The sequence below is a fragment of the Gobio gobio genome, assembly GCF_949357685.1.
Source record: "Gobio gobio genome assembly, chromosome: 5".
Classification (NCBI taxonomy): Eukaryota; Metazoa; Chordata; class Actinopteri; order Cypriniformes; family Gobionidae; genus Gobio; species Gobio gobio.
Window position 1 is genome coordinate 61,035,923 of NC_137101.1, and position 14,235 is coordinate 61,050,157.

The 14,235-nt window shown below is 39.1% G+C and overlaps 1 protein-coding gene across 1 annotated transcript; it reads right to left on the reverse strand.

Annotated features, from left to right (window-relative positions):
* Window positions 1-7,531, reverse strand: LOC307126469 (uncharacterized protein). Its single transcript, XM_079816984.1, has 4 exons — window positions 7,464-7,531; window positions 6,972-7,137; window positions 873-1,777; window positions 1-232 (listed from the first exon to the last, which is right to left on the reverse strand). The coding sequence occupies exons 2-3, from the start codon at window positions 7,135-7,137 to the stop codon at window positions 1,287-1,289; spliced, it is 657 nt and encodes a 218-aa protein (XP_079673110.1). The 5' UTR covers window positions 7,464-7,531; the 3' UTR covers window positions 1-232; window positions 873-1,286.
* Window positions 7,532-14,235: the final 6,704 nt, after the last annotated feature.

Below are 14,235 nucleotides of genomic sequence, written 5' to 3' on the forward strand. Positions count from 1 at the left end.
GAGTGCAATACACAGTTCTTTATTTGATAACAGAAATAGTCCTCAGAAATAAACAGAACAGAAAAAGTCTGGCGGTAAGCAGAGCCGGCGCCGAATCTGCCAAACGGCTGGTCAAAGATCGCTTAGAGATCAGAGAGGACGGAGGCCAGGGTCCCAGACGCCAATTGCTGTTCAGGGAAAACCTCAGTGGTAGTGAAGGTGGACAGCCACAAGTAGGCTCCGAACAGGTACTCTGCAAACAGGCACAGCTTGAACACACAGTCTATAGGCAGAGGATAACTCACGAGATCAACAGGAAACGATCAAATAGACAGGCAGGACGAGATGAAAGTTTGAGCATCTCTCTAGCAAAGTGAAGCAATAATCCGACAACAAGACAAGAAAGTAGAGGGAATAAGAAGCTGAGATAATCAAGGGAAAAGAGGGAGCAGGTGGGGGAATCAGAACGGGAAGGGGAAACAGCTGTCACAGATAATGAGCAATGAAGAGGCTAAGAGAGCGTAAAGTGAAAGTGAGAGCGTGAGTGCGTGAGTGACCACAAGAGGGAGACAGAGAGAAAGGAAAGAGAAGGCCAGGATCATAACAAGCTTCCTATACCTTTTACTAATACTTTTATAATGGCTATTATTGATTATTTAAACTGACATTTAACAAAAAGACGGTTGTGTTTGTCATATTTCATTTTATTACAGTAAAGATAATCAGAATACATATTCAAATATTGCCTGAACCACATATTAATAGGTTGAGTTTTATATTTCAGTTTGTTTTAAATACACTACCAAGGACGCAAGAGTCGCTCATCCATGTCTTTATGGACCTTGCTTTGTGCACTGGTGCACAGTCATGTTGGAGCAGGAAGGGGTCATTACCTCTTGGCAGGAGTAAGCCTTCTCTCCAGTGTGAACTCTCATGTGGCCTTTAAGATAGGGTTTTCGAGTGAAACTCTTTCCACACTGTTGGCAGGTGTAAGGCTTCTCTCCAGTGTGAATTCTCATGTGGTATTTAAGACTCCCTGATTGAGTGAAACTATTTCCACATTGTTGGCAGGTGTAAGGCTTCTCTCCAGTGTGAATTCTCATGTGGGATTTAAGACTCTCTGCTTGGGTGAAACTCTTTCCACATTGTTGGCATGTGTAAGGCTTCTCTCCAGTGTGAATTTTCATGTGTTCTTCAAAGCTCCTTTTATGAGTGAAACTCTTTCCACACTGTTGGCAGGTGTAAGGCTTCTCTCCAGTGTGAACTCTTATGTGTTCCTCAATGCTCCTTTTTTGAGTGAAACTCTTTCAACACTGTTGGCAGGTGTAAGGCTTCTCTCCAGTGTGAACTCTCATGTGGCTTTCAAGATGCCCTTTATGATTGAAACTCTTTCCACACTGTGGGCAGGTGTAAGGCTTCTCTCCAGTGTGAATTCTCATGTGGGCTTTAAGGTGTGTTTTTTGATTGAAACTCTTTCCACACTGTTGGCAGATGTAAGGCTTCTCTCCAGTGTGAATTCTCATGTGGGCTTTAAGGTGTGTTTTTTGATTGAAACTCTTTCCACACTGTTGGCAGGTGAACGGCTTCTCTCCAATGTGAATTTTACAGTGGACTTTAAGGTGTCGTTTTTCAATTAAAAATTTTCCGGGCTTTTGAGTGATTTTTTGTGAGGAAACCTTTCCAGTCTGTGAGCAACTAAAATATTTTTCTCCAGTTATGAAATCATGATGTTGCTTATATGGATCTTTCTCTTCCATGTCATTTAGTTCTTGACTCTCCACTTTCAGTGCCATCAGATCTAAAAGAGACAAAAACAAGTTAAACCCAGTTTAAAATGGCACAAAACAACAGACATCAAAACATTAAAACATTTGAGGCATAAAAAAACATGTATGCTAGAGCCTATACCCACTAAGCTACAGAAAGAGGGGTTACATTTAATCTCAGAAACTTTTATCAATATTCGTAACCATTTACTTTCTTTAGGGCAATTTCCAAACTCTTTTTTCGTCATGTTTGGATTCTATGTGTTCAGGACACTGCCACAGGTGTTATTGAAGTGGTTTGCAATATAGGGTTGAGCGATTTGGGGAAAATATCTAATTGTGATTTTTCTGTATATTTTTGTTTCCAAAATGAGATATCTTCACTAGGGCTGCAGCTATCGATTATTTTTGTAATCGATTAATCTAGCACTTAATCGATCGATTAATCGGATAAAAAAAAATTGTGTGTTGAGAGGCAGAAAAAGAGTAAAAGCAATTTAATTTAACCATCATTATTTACAGGGCTTCAAAATATTCTCTATCCTTTATTGATGACTTTACAGAGCTGTTATCAGCAATCTCATCTGAGTATGGCTATTTTGCTATTGCTGGGGATTTTAACATTCACATTGACAATGCTGAATCCAGTACAACAAAAGATCTCATGACTGTTTTTAACACTTTTGATTTGACACAACATGTACACGGACCCACACATGATCGTGGACACACTCTAGATTTACTTATCAGTAAGGGGCTAAACATTTCATCAATAGTTATTAAGGATGTGGCACTGTCTGATCATTTCTGTATTTTCTTTGATATATCAATCTCTCCTGCCATTGAAACTAGATCTGTCTCTGTCAAAAAGAGATGCTTAAATGAGAACACTAGTGTGCTGTTTATGAAGGCTTTATCTCTAACACCAAGCATATCTGCAGACTCTGTCGATTTTCTCCTTGACTCTTTTAACTCAAAAGTTAAGAGTGTAATTGATGATATTGCTCCTGTGAAAGTCAGAAAAAAAGAGTGTGAAACAAAAAGCACCTTGGAGAAACTCAACAGCAGTGCAAATAATGAAAAAGACAATGCAGGAAATCTGAACGCATGTGGCGAAAGACAAAACTTATAGTCCATTATAACATCTATAAAGACAGTCTTCGTGCTTTCAATGTGGAACTAGGCAAAGCTTGACAGACCTTGTCAGACCTTGTTTTCAAATATTATAAACAGAAACATAAACAACACGTGCACTCTTTTTGCTACTGTCGAGAGACTAAAAAAACCCTCCGAGTCACATTCCCAGTGAAATGCTCTCAGACAGCAAATGTAGTGAGTTTGCTTTCTTCTTCTCCGAGAAAATCAATAACATCAGAAATGCGATCAGAACATGCTTGAGTTGCTCTGGAGTGAGTCAGATCAGACCACAACCTCAGAAAGTTACTATGACTGATTTCGAAGCAATTGATGGTAAAATTTTAGAAGAAATGGTACAGCACCTTAAAACATCAACCTGCGCCTTGTACACACTCCCCACTTCTTTTTTCAAAAGTGTGTTTAACTGTTTAGAAGCAGATCTCCTAGAAGTGGTAAACGCCTCACTTCTTTCTGGGACTTTTCCAAACTCCCTTAAAACCGCAGTAGTTAAGCCTCTCCTGAAAAAGAGAAACCTGGAAAACATCATATTAAGCAACTACAGACCAATCTCAAATCTCTCCTTCATAGGCAAGATCATTGTAAAAGTTGTTTTCAGTCAGCTGAACAAATTCTTGAGCTCAAACGGATACTTTAACAATTTTCAATCTGGTTTCCGACCGCATCATAGCACAGAGACGGCACTCATAAAGATAATAAATTATATTCGCCTCAATACAGATGCAGGCAAAACATCAGTTCTGGTACTACTGGACCTCAGTGCTGCATTCGACACTGTTGACCACAACATACTTCTTGACAGGCAGGAAAACTGGGTCAGGCTTTCTGGGATGGTCCTCAAATGGTTCAGGTCATACTTAGAAGGGAGAGGTTATTATGTGATTATAGGTGACCATAAGTCTGAGTGGACATCCATGACATGCGGAGTCCCACAATGGTCAATTCTTGCACCACTCCTATTCAACCTGTATATGCTGCCACTGAGCCAAATAATGAAAAATAACAAAATGGCTTACCACAGTTTTGCTGACCACACCCAGATCTACTTAGCACTATCACCTAATTACTACAGCCCCATTGACTCTCTATGTAAATGCATTGATGAAGTTAACAGTTGGATGTGCCAAAACTTTCTCAGTTAAACAAAGACAAAACTGAAATTTCTACATTTGGAAACAAAGATGAAATTCCCAAGGTGAACGCATATCTTGAGGCTAAAGGTCTAATAACAAAAAATCAAGTCAGGAATCTTGGTGTGATTTTGGAGTCAGACCTATGTTTCAGTAGTCATGTCAAAGCAATAACTAAATCAGCTTACTATCATGTCAAAAATATATCAAGAATTAGATGCTTTGTTTCCAGACAAGACTTAGAGAAACTCGTTCATGCTTTTATCACCAGCAGGTTGGACTATTGTAATGGTCTTCTCACCAGCCTTCCCAAAAAGACCATTAGAAAGCTGCAGCTCATACAGAACGCTGCTGCCAGGATCCTGACCAGAACCAGAAAATATGACCATATCACACCAGTCCTCAGGTCTTTACACTGGCTTCCAGTTACATTTAGGATAGATTTTAAAGTACTGTTACTGGTATATAAATCACTCAATGGCCTAGGACCTCAATACATTGCAGATATGCTGATTAAGTACAAACCCAACAGATCACTCAGATCATCAGGATCAAGTCAATTAGAAATACCAAGGGTTCACTCAAAGCAAGGCGAGTCTGCTTTTAGCTATTATGCCAGCCGTAGCTGGAACCAGCTTCCTGAACAGGTCAGATGTGCTCCAACAGTAACCACTTTCAAATCCAGACTCAAAACACATCTGTTTAGCTGTGCATTTACTGATATAACTCTGTGCCACTGTACGTCCGACTGATTGCACCTTATCTTATGCAATTACTGAATGAGCTCTGTGCTTTGTCCGAACTGCTTGCACTTTAATGGTTTCAATTTAACCCTATTTTATTTTTATTTTTTAAATCTTTATTTTTTATTTCTTTTAATTCCTATTATAACTGCTATACTATAAATATATTTTTTTATTTTATTCACTTACAAATATTTTAACTTCATTTCTGTGTAAAGCACTTTGAATTGCCACTGTGTATGAAATGTGCTATACAAATAAACTTGCCTTGCCTTGCCTAATATGTCAAGGCAAGTCACCTTATTTATATAGCGCTTTTAACAATGCAGATTGTTTTAAAGCAGCTTTACAGTGTTAAACGGGAATATAATTCAGCATAATTTTATTCAGCCGTATAGCCATTCTGGAGAAAACGGCTATGTCATCAGTTAATTTCAATTATCATACAGTGACAGTGTGGGCTTTAGATCAGTAATTAGATCAGTATTTAGTTTATATGGTTAATTTAGTTTAATAATTAGATTTATTTGGATATTTAGTTAAAACATTTAGAAAAATGTAGTGTCCCCAACTGAGCACGCCAAGCCAGAGGCAACAGTGGCAAGGAAACCAAAACCCCATCAGGTGACCTAATGGAGAAAAATAAACCATGCACAACAGGTTTCATGTCATAATCTAGCCCTGACATCAAAGTGAATATTTGTTTTAGATTTAGATTTTTAGATTTCTACACCTGCAGCATTTACCATTAGGCTACTAACAAATAATATATAATTTCTGGGGTGAGCCTATTTACTATGGTAATCTAGCAACCTGTGTGTGTGTGTGTGTGTGTGTGTGTGTGTGTGTGTGTGTGTGTGTGTGTGTGTGTGTGGAAGTGATGCTCCAGTCAGACCAGTTGCTTCATTGCAGTTTGGTCCGGCAGAAATACATACATTAATTTTCAATAGAACGCTGCATTTGGCTTGCATCACTTGCATTGCGGTGCATTTTAGGTGAAGCATCCGTTCGAAAAATTGCATCACAACATCACGTCCCGGTGTATAAAGTGAACTCATGCTGAAATTATTGTTGAGTGGCTACATAAAAGTTTAAGCATATGTGATGCATTGCCGCAATTGGTCTGACTGGCCCGTGAGACAGATGAGGGTGGATGCGTGTGTGTGTGAAGGGGTTCTTTTTTAGGCAATACTCTCTTGCAATTGAACGTGAATACGTTTACTACTTAAAAACATCAGAGCTAAACATCATATCTAGTCAAACCGCATCACGAATTCTAGTAGACACATTGCACCTTGTTCTCTTCTTTTTTTAAGAATGTAATGATCCCAAACTTTAGACATTCTCTGCCATTTATGAACATCTTTACTCTCCGCCATCGCGCCAACTAAATTCAAAATGTATCGCGCTATGGTGTGCTTCCGGAATTTAACGAGGCTTCGAGGCAGAGTTTTTGCCTCAAGGAATTTTTGTAATCAAGTTAATCGAGTGATGAATCGTTTCAGCCCTAATGTTCACCAAAAATTGACACACACATGTATGGGCTCACTCCGAGGACACAAAAAAAATGGTGGGATTGTGCCTCTTGGTGGTGCTAGAATAGAACAAAACATGAAATTCCCTACAATGCATTTTTCAGCCTTTTTCCCTAAAAACAAGCATTTGATTGATATGCAGTGTAAAACAAACAAAAATTACAACAGAAATGCAAATTAACACATATTTGCAAAAAGAAAAGTGAAATATGTTCTGCAATAATATTGGCATGTTATGCAATTCATCCTCATAAATAATATGGTAAACAGAACAAAATAATGTACAAAACTGATATTCTCATCAATGTGTTCATCTGGCGGAGCAGATATAGATGCAATTAAGATAGATTGCCATGATTTCGCAATCGATGAATATTAACTTGTGGGCGTTTCACTGACTATTTATGGGCAACTATGGGCGTGACATGAAGCCGCAAAAGCTGCGCTACATTTAGAATTGATTGTGATTTATTAAGGGAAAACTGCGTAGGATGTGCGTGCACACGGTTTTATAAATCCAAATATTTCTGTGCGTACGCACGTCCTATGTTTCATCCGTACGCCACTTCTGACGCAACTCCTACGCAAAGTTTTATAAATTAGGTCCCAGGACATTTGAATAAGGATCAAATGACTGCATTCAGCTTTGAGAATGAAACCAACCTGTTTGTTCCTCAGTTTCTTCATGTTTCACTCTCAATGTTTCTTCAACCTTCACATCTTCACTCTCCTCTTTAATAAACGCCATCTTTGTTTGTTCCTCAGTTTCTTCATGTTTCAATGTTTCTTCAATCTTCACATCTTCACTCTCCTCTTTAATAAACGCCATCTTTAAGATAAGAATAATCACAGAAATAAAATGTCTAGATATGAACCTACTATATAAAGGGTGTTCTTTTATTAATTTGTAGTATTTAGGGAGTTTTTTGTTGTCTAATCAGGTAATTTAAGGCCATTAACTCTCACTCTGACTGGGCTCTTTTATCAGTGACTGAACTACTGATTTAGTTTGAATGTGTTTGTTATGCTACATTTATTTAAATGTATATTACAAGTGCCATAATCAAACATTCATTTAACGGTTATTGTTAAAACTATGAAATTGCCTGAACAGTTTGCACAGATTTAAACACTTTAAAAGCTTAAAACACAAACCTTTCTTCAGCAGAATCACAGCAGATGCAGGAGTGCGGCGCAGCCTTATGACGTCACAACACCACTCCAAAATAAAAGTCCTAATCACAAGCTCAAGTCACAGATGTGTATAGACATTCACATACAAATAATAAAACTTGAATTCTTGAAGAAATACATGTTTATATGTGTGTTGGTCAATGATGTGCTAAAAATAATCAATAGTGCTAAATTAATTGTGTCCTCTGATTTATTTTCCTTATAGTAGATGAGTGTGAGTGTAAACTGAATATTATTTTTCAATCAACACCAGTAATCTGAAATACTATCATAATTTTGCAATAGGTAAATATATAAAGATCCAGTGTAAAGTTTCCACAGTCAGTGATGGTTTGGGGTGCCATGTCATCTGCTGGTGTTGGTCCACTGTGTTTTCTGAGGTCCAAGGTCAACGCAGCCGTACACCAGGAAGTTTTAGAGCACTTCATGCTTCCTGCTGCTGACCAACTTTATGGAGATGCAGATTTAATTTTCCAACAGGACTTGGCACCTGCATACAGTGCCAAAGCAACCAGTACCTGGTTTAAGGACCATGGTATCCCTGTTCTTCATTGGCCAGCAAACTCGCCTGACCTTAACCCCATAGAAAATCTATGGGGTATTGTTTAGAGGAAGATGCGATATGCCAGACCCAACAATGCAGAAGAGCTGAAGGCCACTCAGAGCAACCTGGGCTCTCATAACACCTGAGCAGTGCCACAGACTGATCGGCTCCATGCCACGCCGCATTGCTGCAGTAATTCAGGCAAAAGGAGCCCCAACAAAGTATTTAGTGCTGTACATGCTCATATCTTTCATGTTCATACTTTTCAGTTGGCCAAGATTTCTAAAAATCCTTTCTTTGTATTGGTCTTAAGTAATATTCAAATTTTCTGAGATACTGAATTTGGGATTTTCCTTAGTTGTCTGTTATAATCATAAAAAATTAAAAGAAATAAACATTTGAAATATATCAGTCTGTGTGTAATGAATGAATATAATATACAAGTTTCACTTTTTGAATGGAATTAGTGAAATAAATACATTTTTTGATGATATTCTAATTATATGACCAGCACCTGTATATCTTCTGATTGTGATAATGATATCAATGACGATATAAATATAGTATCTTTCACCTCTGTTCTTGGCCACAAGCTGCAGGCCTTCTTCAGAGCCTCAGAAATACAAACATTTATCTAAATTAAATGTCATCAAATAGGCTCCTATAATATACCATATATAATTAAAGGGGCACTTCAGCGCTGGGAAGATGAATCTGTAGTAGATTAATGAATAAATGTCATTTATGTAGTAGATTTGTGAAATTATTTTTGAATTTGGACTTCTAGACTGAGAAAAGACAGAAAATGTATCTTCAACAAAGAATATTGAATATGTGTCACGTCTAATCTGTGGGGCATGTAAGACTCTCTCTCTCTCTGAGTGTTTTTTGAGCTGTTTCTCAATATGCGTTCTTGTCTGTATTTGTGTACTTGTATCATCAGTCGCTGCCCAAGTACTGCTCCAATTCAAAGTTCACATCTAGCCAAATACAGTTCAAATTCCCAGATGTGTTCCTGCTCCACCCCTTTTATAAGCTTGAAGTGCATACAGATGACGTATATGTTATATGCTAGTAAGTAGGAATTAGTCAAGCTTATATTTCGACCTTTTAAGGTCCATAATGGGAAGATCTTTTATCCTGTGTTTGAATAAAAGTGTGTTGCATATCTGTGTTCGACACTGATCTCCGTGTCGAAGACTACACATGTTTATGTTGTAATTTTTTTGCTGAAACTTTGCTAAGTAAACCAAAGCCTCGAATGGGTCAATTATTTTCTACCTCAGTTAAAGACCTTTACTGAGCTTGGTACAGGACATCTCCGCTATTACAAACCAGTGGGCAGCGCTCCTGAACTTAAAGGTAAGGGCAGATCTTATGATTTGTGTTGGTTTTGGAGACATGTACTGGATTATTTAGTCATAGAGGGGAGAAAATACTACTGGACACCTGCCTTTAAATGCACATGAATTTAATGACATCCCATTCTTAATCGGTAGGGTTTAATATGGAGTTGGCCTTTTGCAGCTATAACAGCTTCAACTCTTCTGGGAAGGCTTTCCACAAGGTTTAGGAGTGTGTTTATTGGAATTTTTGACCATTCTTCTAGAAGAGCATTTGTGAGGTCAGGCACTGATGTTGAACAAGAAGGCCTGGCTCGCAGTCTCCGCTCTAATTCAGCCCAAAGGTGTTCTATCGGGTTGAGGTCAGGACTCTGTGCAGGCCAGTTCCTCTACACCAAACTTGCTCATCCATGTCTTTATGGAGCGACGCTTTGTGCACTGGTGCACAGTCATGTTGGAACAGGAAGGGGCTGTCCCCAAACTGTTCCCACAAAGTTGGGAGCATAAAATGTTCCAAAATGTCTTGGTATATTGAAGCATTAAGAGTTCCTTTAACTGGAACTGGCCAAGCCCAACCCCTGAAAAACAGTCAAATCCAGACTCGTCCATGGGATTGGCAGACAGAGAAGCATGATTGGTCCAGAGAAAACATCTCCACTGCTCTAGAGTCCAGTGGTGGCGTGCTTTACCCCACTGCATCCCATGCTTTGCATTGCACTTGGTGATCTAAGGCTTGGATGAGCTGCACAGCCATGGAAACCCATTCCATGAAGCTCTCTTCACACTGTTCTTGAGCTCATCTGAAGGCCACAGAAGTTTGGAGGTCTGTAGCTATTGACTCTGCAGAAAGTTGGCGACTTCAGTGCACTGACCCGCTCTGTGATTTTACGTGGCCTACCACTTAGTGGCTGAGTTCCCAATTGCTTCCACTTTGTTATAATAGCACTAACAGTTGAGCGTGGAATATTTAGTAGAGAGGAAATTTCCTGAATGGACTTATTGCACATGTGGCAACCTATCACGGTACCATGCTTGAGTTCACTGAGCTCCTGAGAGCGACCCATTCTTTCACAAATGTTTGTAGAAGCATCTGCATGACTAGTGCTGATTTATACACCTGTGGCCATGGAAGTGATTGAACACCTGAATTCAATTATTTGGAGGGTTGTCCCAATCCTTTTGGCAATATAGTGTATATCTGTGTGTACCAGTTCCAGATTGTAGAGGTAGCTCCTTTCTCATCCGCCTTCCACCATAGTGGTTTTCGCTCTGCACGTTAGATATGAATTTGAAGGCAAACAGAAAAACATAATTATCTTGGCTTTAGCATTATTATCACAGGAAGACAAATTCTTATTGTGGGAAGAATTTTTACCGGTATATCGCAAACGATAAGATATCGCCCTTCCCTATTGTGAAGCTCTTTCCACACTGTTGCCAGGTTTAAAGCTTCTCTTCATTGTGAATTGTTATGTGTCTATTAAAGTTTCGTTTTTGAGTGAAACTCTTTCCACACTGTGGGCAGGTGTAATGCTTCTCTTCAGTGTGAACTCTCATGTGGACTTTAAAATGCCCTTTTCGAGTGAATCTCTTTCCACACTGTTGGCAGGTGTAAGGCTTCTCTCCATTGTGAACTCTCATGTGGCCTTCAAGATGTTCTTTACGAGTGAAACTCTTTCCACACTGTTGGCAGGTGTAAGGCTTCTCTCCAGTGTGAATTCTCATGTGTTTCTCAAAGTTTCCTTTTTGAGTGAAACTCTTTCCACACTGTGGGCAGGTGTAAGGCTTCTCTCCAGTGTGAATAGTCATGTGGACGTTAAGGTTTCCTTGTTGGTTGAAACTCTTTCCACACTGTTGGCAGGTGTAAGGCTTCTCTCCAGTGTGAATTCTCATATGGCCTTCAAGATGTTCTTTTCGAGTGAAACGGTTTCCACACTCTTGGCAGGTATTAGGCTTCTCTCCAGTGTGAACACTCATGTGTGTTTTATGGTTTTCTTTTTCAATTAAACTCTTTCCAGGCTTTAGAGTGATTTTTTGTGAGGAAATATTTTCGGTATGTGAGCAACTAAACGATTTTTCTCCAGCTATGAAATCATGATGTTGCCCATACAGATCTTTCTCTTCCATTTCATTCAGTTCTTGACTTTACACTTTCAGTGCCATCAGATCTAAAAGAGACAAAAACAAGTTAACCCCAGTTTAATGGCACAAAACAACAAACATCAAGACATTTTAAGGCATCAAAACCAAAAACATGTATGCTACAACCCCAAATCAGAAAAAGTTGGGACAGTATGGAAAACGCAAAAAAAAAGAAAGAAGTGATTTCTAAATTTACTTTGACTTGTATTTCATTGCAGACAATATGAACACAAAATATTTCATGTTTTGTCTGGTCAACTTCATGTCATTTGTAAATATGCATCCTTTCCTGTCATTCAGACCTGCAACACATTTCAAAAAAAGTTGGGACAGTAAAGCATTTACCACTTTGTAATGTTGCCATTCCTTTTCACAACACTTAAAAGACGTTTAGGGACTGAAGAAACCAAGGGATGAAGTGTTTCAGGTGTAATTTTGTCCCATTCTTCCTGCAAACAAGTCTTAAGGTGGGCAACAGTACGGGGTCTTCGTTGTCACATTTTGCACTTCAAAATGCGCCACACATTCTCTATTGGAGACAGGTCAGGACTGCAGGCAGGCCAGTCAAGTACCCGTACCCTCTTCCTCCGCAGCCAGGACTTTGTAATGTGTGCAGAATGTGGTTTTGCATTGTCTTGTTGAAATATGCATGGACGTCCCTGGAAAAGATGTCTTCTTGAAGGCAGCATTCTTTGATATGTACTTTTCAGCATTAATGGTGCCTTCACAGAAGTGCAAGTTACCTTTGCCAAGGGCACTGACAACCCCATACCATGACAGACCCTGGCTTTTGGACTTGTTGCTGGTAACAGTCTGGATGATCCTTTTCTTCTTTGGTCCGGAGCACACAGCGTCCATTCCTCCCAAAAAATACCTCAAATACTGATTCATCTGACCACAGTACACGTTTCCACTGTGTGATGGTCCATCCCAGATGCCTCCGAGCCCAGAGAAGTCGACGGCGCTTCTGGACACTGTTAACATAGGGCTTCCTTTTGGCACAGTACAGTTTTAACTGGCATTTGTGGATGTATCAACGTATTGTGGTACTTGACAAAGGTTTGCCAAAGTAGTCCTGAGCCCATGTGGTGATATCGCTTATTGATGAATGACGATTCTTGATGCAGTGCCGCCTGAGGGATCGGAGATCACGGTTGTTCAGCTTAGGCTTGCGCCCTTGTCCTTTACGCACTGAAATTCCTCCAGATTCCTTAAATCTTTTAATTATGTTATGCACTGTTGAATGTGAAATATCCAAATCTCTTCCTATCTTTCTTTGAGGAGCATTGTTTTTAAACATTTCAATAATTTTCTCACGTATTTGTTGGCAAACTGGCGATCCTCGGCACATCTTTGCTCCTAAAGGATTAGACTTTTCTTGGATGCTGCTTTTGTACCAAATCATAATTACAATCACCTGTTGACATCACCTGTTTCAAATCACATCATTATTTAACCATTTTACCTCATTACTAGCCCTAAATTGCTCCTGTTCCAACTTTTTTTGAAATGTGTTGCAGGTCTGAATGACAGAAAAGGATGCATATTTACAAATGACATGAAGTTGACCAGACAAAACATGAAATATTTTGTGTTCATATTGTCTGCAATGAAATACAAGTCAAAGTAAATTTAGAAATCACTTCTTTTTTTTTCTTTTTCGTTTTCCATACTGTCCCAACTTTTTCTGATTTGGGGTTGTAGATCCTATACCCACTAAGCTACAGTGAAGGGTTACATTTAATCTCAGAACCTTTTCTCAATATTCATAACCCTTTCCTTTCTTTAGGACAATTTCCAAACTCTTTTTTTCATAATGTTTGGATTCTGTGTTTAGGACAGGGGTTATTGAAGTTGTTTGGAATGTGAACAATGCACTGGGAAAACGTTAAAGTCACTGTTGTCAACAGCCAATCCCAGCACTGGAAATGAAAAGCACCAAATTACAACACTCCTCATTAGATTTCAAGAAACACTCCCCATTCCGTGTCTCTGGTCCATCCAAGTTAATAACATAGTCATAACGGCATAGTCGCGGGGCAAAACACTGCTCTTCCCCTCCGATGAGAACATCGAATAGGTTCTCCCCAGTGACGCACCCACTGAGAACATGAAAATAGAGACACCAGACACCGTAGTCACATGTTTAACGGGAGCCAGAGCGCTCAAAGGAAATTTAAAAGTGCTGGATAATGCTAATTGTAAATTCTATAAGATTATTGTTTACGTCTTCACTAATGATGTTCAACTTTGCCAGTCAGAGATCACCAACAGCTAACTTACTAAAGAGGTGTGTGCACTCGCAAGTACAATGTCAGCTGATATAATTTGCTCGGCCCCCCTTCCTGTTAGCAGGAAAGATGAGATACTTAGCAGACTATCATCACTCAATGGCTGGTTCTCTAAGTGGTGTCTACAGAATAACAGAGTTCATAGACAATTGGAAAAGTTTTTTTGGGGCAGACCTGACCTGTCAAAAAGAGATGGTATTCATCAGATGGTGGTGCCACTCTTCTCTCTAGTAATATGGCACATACAGTGGGGAGAACAAGTATTTGATACACTGCCAATTTTACAGGTTTTCCTACTTACAAAGCATGTAGAGGTCTGTAATTTTTATCTTAGGTACACTTCAACTGTGAGAGACAGAATCTAATCCAGAAATCCCAAATCCAGAAGATCACATTGTATGATTTTTAAATAA